The sequence below is a fragment of the Pygocentrus nattereri genome, chromosome 13, assembly GCF_015220715.1.
Source record: "Pygocentrus nattereri isolate fPygNat1 chromosome 13, fPygNat1.pri, whole genome shotgun sequence".
Classification (NCBI taxonomy): domain Eukaryota; kingdom Metazoa; phylum Chordata; class Actinopteri; order Characiformes; family Serrasalmidae; genus Pygocentrus; species Pygocentrus nattereri.
This window is the reverse complement of record NC_051223.1, coordinates 6842200-6848199: the sequence shown is the minus strand read 5'-3', so window position 1 is coordinate 6848199 and position 6000 is coordinate 6842200. Positions and strand designations below refer to the sequence as shown.

The window sequence follows — 6000 nt, the reverse complement described above, 5'->3', positions numbered from 1 at the left end:
TTAGTAGTCATCAGTATACTCTGTACTCCGTGCGATCAGCATTAGAGTCAAAGATTAGTCCATCAACAGAAGAAGGGTTTTTCGTGCCACGGCGCAGTAATACAGAGTTGAGTTGTGAGGCGGTCATGGCTGTGGTATATCATGGATTTTACAACGGCTTTGAAAGCGGCTCAGCCAATCAGATTTTAGGAACGGAACTGTCAGTTTTATATTTCTTGATATGTGCGCTTAGGAGTGCATCAGCTGAATTATTATTATTATTATTATTATTACTATTATTATTATTATAGTATTAGTGGACTGAATGATTAAAAAAATGCTCAAACCCCAAAACTGTTAGACACCCTTTGCAAGAACCCACTTCTGTTTAAAATGCCCAAGTTATAGTATTAAGTAGCCACATTCCTGTTCTGTAAGAAATAAAGAACTGAAAACAGCAGAGTGTGAGAGTGCAAGTGTGTGTGTCTGTGACAGCTGTGTCCTCTCCCCTGCAGTGAAAGAGTGTGTGGAGAATCTGAGCCGAGAGGATGATAAGGAGAACCTGGTGGCCTCGCTGTGGGGGGCTGAGAGGTGTCTGCGCGTTCTGGAGAGTGTGAGTATCTTTCACTCACACAAACACACAGACACACACACACACACTCCTACATGCTGTCTGAAAACTGCCAAACACTTTTAACTTCACATTACACGTCACACAGACATTTCAAGCTTGTCAGAAATGCAACAAAGTGGGGTCAGCAGAGTAATGCCAGTTCACTGACTTCACTGCCTCAGTTTTAAAGGGCCTATATGCTGTTTTTCCTCAGACTGAAGAACTAGACTGAAACCTCATTAATTCAGTGTGAAACTGAAGTATGCTGCAAAGGCAGATAAGTGTCAGTGCCTTGGTTTTTCATGATAAATTCAAAACAGGTTATTTTTGAAGCTTAGTTTCTGTTCATGTAGCGTGACCCATAGTTTTTGAACTTTATTTAATATTCCAGAAAGTGAGAACAACTTGTTGTTCCGCGAAACAGGCCTTTTAATAACCCATTTCCATGGACAGTGCAGCGGTACGCAGAGTATTCAGTCCACAGGATACTTTCCTGCACACTTAAAACCCAGTTGACTGCTGCAGGCCAGAGATGTAATTGTGTAGTTTACCATGGGTGACCGCTGTAAACCTCCGTGACTTCCTCTTTAGCCTGTACTTGTAGTCTTAATTCTTTAGTGCATGGCGAGCCGAGTGCAGCTCGCAGTGTGTTCGTAATGAAGTGAGAGCAGCCTGCTTTAACTCTGGCATCCAGCCACTACATATCGATCAGCACGATGAGTGGAGCCAGCGGGGCACGCAAGAGCTACACCAGCTTACACTGCCGCCAGAACTAGGATTTAGACCTTTTGCTTCAGTAAAGGCTGCGCAGTGTATTGTTTGTTGATTGTTCATCTTCTGTGAAATCAAGTATTCACTAAACTAAATGAATGCTTCAGCCAGTCATTGTTTATTGTGTGTTGAGCGTCTCAATTACGAACAGATATTTTTTTGAAAAAGTCTAGTCCGGACCCAGACGCTGTCCTATGCAGATCTGGACCTATAACTGATAAGCTATGGATAATTGTTTAATTTCGACAGGGTGGTCCTATTTTAATCTATTTTACACTTAGCCTAGCCTTTACGGCACCGTTTTTTGCGGCCAGAGACTTACAGACCACTTACATGCGTTGTAAATGTCACACGTGATGCTACTCATCCAATCAGATCTGTGCATTACGATGCGCACTGAGACTCAAGTGAGTGACGCACATACAGGGGAGGGACAAAGCGAGAAACAGCAGTCAGAGAAGAAAGTGAGTCAGCGGGAAGTTTTCACATGGCGTGATATAAAAGAGAAAACTGACAGTAAATGTTGTTTAAATGTGTCTGAATTGGACTTTATTTGATTTGACATTTGGTCGTTGACTGTATGAGATGTTGATATACTGTTTACTGAAGTAGCCGAATAGGTATATGGCACTGAATCATAATGCAGATTAGGCATAATGATGTTCCAGACCTTGAGGATATTTTCTCTACTTGGACCTTATTGAATTTTAATTAAAGACCCCTGACCTAGACATACATATCATCTGGAAAAAAGAAAAAAAAAACATTAATTTTGGCGGAGTAACTAGGGGGAAGAAGCCTCGCCGCCTTTTATATTCTGCTCATATCACGTCATGACTGAATGACTGCGGTGTGCTTGTGAAATTTTATCTGGATCATAGCCGTAATAGAAAATATTTAGGGCCAATTTATCAGTGTTCATATATTTATTTATTATTGCCACAGAAATGTTATGCACTTAAGCAGATTTTCATCGCAAAACTCCTCGGAAGGCTGGAGTTTCCATGGCTAGAATTAGCATTACTTTTATTTATAAAACACTCTCCGTCCATATGTCAGAATATATTACTTCAGAGATGTCTGTAAATGATGGTATTTATCAGACTCTCTCCAGTGGCTGGATCGCATGCCAGGTACCGAGGGGTTTTTATTGAACTGGGAAAATCTGCATTTAGTTACAGAGAAACAGCTAAGTGGACCCTCACTACAGGACACACTAAAGCTCGGCTTGCTGGGCCACTCAGTTATTTTTAACCTACTCTCTAACCACCTACACTGTGCCTGCAGCTGTATTACCTGATTGTTTTTTTTACCATTATTATCTTATTCCATTAGTTTATTTGTTTTAGTTTATTATTATTCATATTGGTTTCAAGGTGAAGGTAGGGTTACATCAGGGATCAGCTTTGAGCCCCTTCTTGTTTGCAATGGTGGTGGAAAGGTTGACAGATGAGGTCAGGCAGGAGGCTCCATGGACCATGATGTCTGCAGATGACATTGTAATCTGTGGTGAGAGTAGAGAGCAGGTGGAAGAGAATCTGGAGAGGTGGAGGTTTGCACTGGAGAGGAGAGGAATGAAGGTCAGTAGAAACGGAATACATGTGTGTGAATGCGAGGGAGGCAGGTGGAAAGGTGAAGATGCAAGGAGTAGAGGTCGTAATGGTGGATGACTTCAAATATCTTGGGTCAACCATCCAGAGCAATGGACAGTGTAGAAAAGAGGTGAAGAAGAGGGTGCAGGCAGGCTGGAGTGGGTGGAGACGGATGTCAGGGCTGATGTGTGACAGAAGGATAGCAGCAAGAGTGAAAGGGAAGGTTTACAAGACAGTAGTGTGTCCTGCTATGATGTATGGTTTGGAGACTGTGGCTCTGTCTAAAAGACAGGAGGCTGAGCTGGAGGTGGCGGAAATGAAGATGCTGAGATTTTCGTTGGGAGTGACAAGAATGGACAAGATTAGAAATGAGCAGATCAGAGGGACAGGGAAGGTGGAGCAGTTTGGAGATAAAGCCAGAGGGGCCAGGTTGAGATGGTTTGGACATGTGTTGAGGAGGAATAGTGGATATATTGGGCAAAGAATGTTGGAGATGGAGCTGCCGGGTAGAAGGAGAAGAGGTAGACCTCAGAGAAGGTTTATGGATGTAGTTAAGGTGGACATGGAGGTGGTTGGTGTGAAAGTAGAGGAGGCGATGGATAGGGCAAGATAGAGGCAGATGATCCGCTGTGGCGACCTCTAAAGGGAGCAGCCGAAAGAAGAAGAATATTATTCTTATTTTTTTATTTTTATGATTATTATTTAGTCATATTAATACATTTTATTCTCATTTATTATCTAATTTTATTTGGATTTATTTAACCTTTACATGTTAACTATGTTATAATTAGCGTTTTATATTTATTTTTGTATTTTTTATTTATTTATTTTTGTTTCACTTTTTTTACACTTTCCTGATTGGAGTCCTTTTTATTTATTACATTTCTTTTATTATTTGATGTTTTTTACACATTATCAGTGCCTTGCTCTGTATCGGCAACATTGTAAATGAGGGTCCCCTTCAGTGTTCTCCCAGATTAAATAAAGGTTGATTGATTGATTACGTGCTCGCTATTGCGAACACAAGCTGCAAATAGGGATCATTTTCAGACTTCTTGGAGATCAGTTTGTATGTGACTTTTTGCAGTTAGGCAGAGTTACAATAATAATAATAATAATAATAGTAGTAAAAAGAAGACTAAGAAATGAAAAAGAAAAATCATTAATTCCAAAATTTAATTGTGATGTTCATGAAATTACAGCTTCTGTGTAATTAATGAACAAAACCGATTTCAAATGTTTTTTTTTCGCTGTCTTGTGCTGTCAGTCTATTAGCCTATTAAAATGTAGTACTCATTTAAGTGTTGTAGTTTAACACAGTTTTTGCCAAAGATGCAAAGGTTTGTAATTATTCAACATATAAATCATAAATTATATATATATATATATATATATATATATATATATATATATATTGTTCTTAAGTGGAGCCCCCGTTTTCCCCTATAATGCCGGTCTTCTGAAGGCACGTCACATAAAGTGCTACTTAATGTGTTTGCAATATGCATGAAAAGGTGTATTGCAGTTATACACCAGTATAATTGGGACTGCAGTATCTATGTTGTGCAACCGTGACCGGGATATTGAGCTACTGCATTAATTCCCTCTGTAAACTCACCCTTTTCACTGTTGAAGTGGTAATTAGTTCCATTTGGGAATAGTGTATTTCGGTAAATTTGACGCTTTTCCCACCCATTTATTGCAATGTTTATTACAGAGACCTAAAAAAAGTGTGATCTTCAATTTCAGTGCTGTGTTTAATAGTTTTCTTTCTTTTCTTTTCGCTTGCTCTCTTTCTGTCCCTCTCATGCTCTACTCAAGGTCACCGTTCACAACCCGGAGAACCAGGCCTACCTGATCGCCTACAAGGACTCTCAGCTCATTGTGTCTTCTGCGATGTAAGATTTTGCACAAACACATCCCATAAATACCTAAGCACGCCCTGGTTTGGCTGCTGCTCTGGTACGGTTTTGCTTTCGACCTTCTTTTGGCTCTTATGTAGTTTTATCTAAAGTTATACTCATTGGTGAGTCAGCAGCAAGTTTTCCTGCTGTCCTCCACTGGCTCTTCTGGCTGCCCCATAGTAATGGTCCACAAAACACTGCAGGAACACAGCTTAACGGTGAGCCAAGGCCGCACAGGGCCAAGAATCAACTCCCAGTTGAGATTTGGCTAGTGAAGATGGAATAGATTCTGTTTCTCATGTTGCACGTCCAGTCTGTGATATCCAAAGTTGAATTTATTTATTTAGATGGTCAAAAAATTTTTAGTGAATGTGAAACGATTGCACAAGATCTAGTGGAAAAAACGATGCCTGTTATCGGTCAACGTCAACAAACATGAAGCTCCAAGAAAAGAGGTAGGCAGGGTCTGACATTGACCTGCAGATCCATGAAAAGAAACCTTTGCCTTCTGATCAGATGAATTTCAAATGTTTCCCATGCTCGGTTTTCACATTCACAGAGTAAATATCCACATATTTTCAGCATCATTTGTATGTCCAGTGTGCATCTAGCCTCAAAGTTGTGCAGTGACCTTCTATTAGAATTTGTTTAGTGCATAACAAACATTTGGATTTCTGGATTTCTTTATATGTTTAGTTTTGTTGTGTTGGATTTCTAGGAGCTCAATTAGTTGTAATATGTGAACCCTTTTGAAATGACCTAGTTTTCTGCATTACTTGGTCATAAAATGTGATCGTCAATAAGTCGTACGTATGGACATGCAGAATGTGCTGGAGCTAGTAACACATGGTGTCTTTATTATGCGCACCAGTTAAACATTCACATGGAAAAAGTAAGTGAAACCTTGAGTTTGAATAACTGTTTGAACTTCTTTAGCCACAGTGACCTGAGGCAGAACTGCTTGAGCTCAGCCAGAATCTTCAGCAGCCTGGTGTGAGTGGCTCTCCTTAGGCCATTCCACAGCATCTGATTTGTGTTAAGGGCTCTGACTGGGAAACTCTGAAGTGTGTGTGTGTGTGTGTGTGTGTATGTATATGTATATGTGTATATGTGTGTGTGTGTGTGTATATATATATATATA

At 40.1% G+C, this 6000-nt stretch overlaps 1 protein-coding gene across 7 annotated transcripts in view; it reads left to right on the top strand.

Annotated features, from left to right (window-relative positions):
* Positions 1–6000, top strand: part of waplb (WAPL cohesin release factor b) — a 58546-nt gene that overhangs the window by 36930 nt on the left and 15616 nt on the right. For all 7 annotated transcript variants that reach the window (XM_017710567.2, XM_017710565.2, XM_017710566.2 and 4 more), the window contains 2 exons: positions 495–592; positions 4777–4853. In XM_017710567.2, coding sequence (XP_017566056.1) covers positions 495–592; positions 4777–4853 — 175 coding nt within the window. The remainder of the gene's footprint in view (positions 1–494; positions 593–4776; positions 4854–6000) is intronic.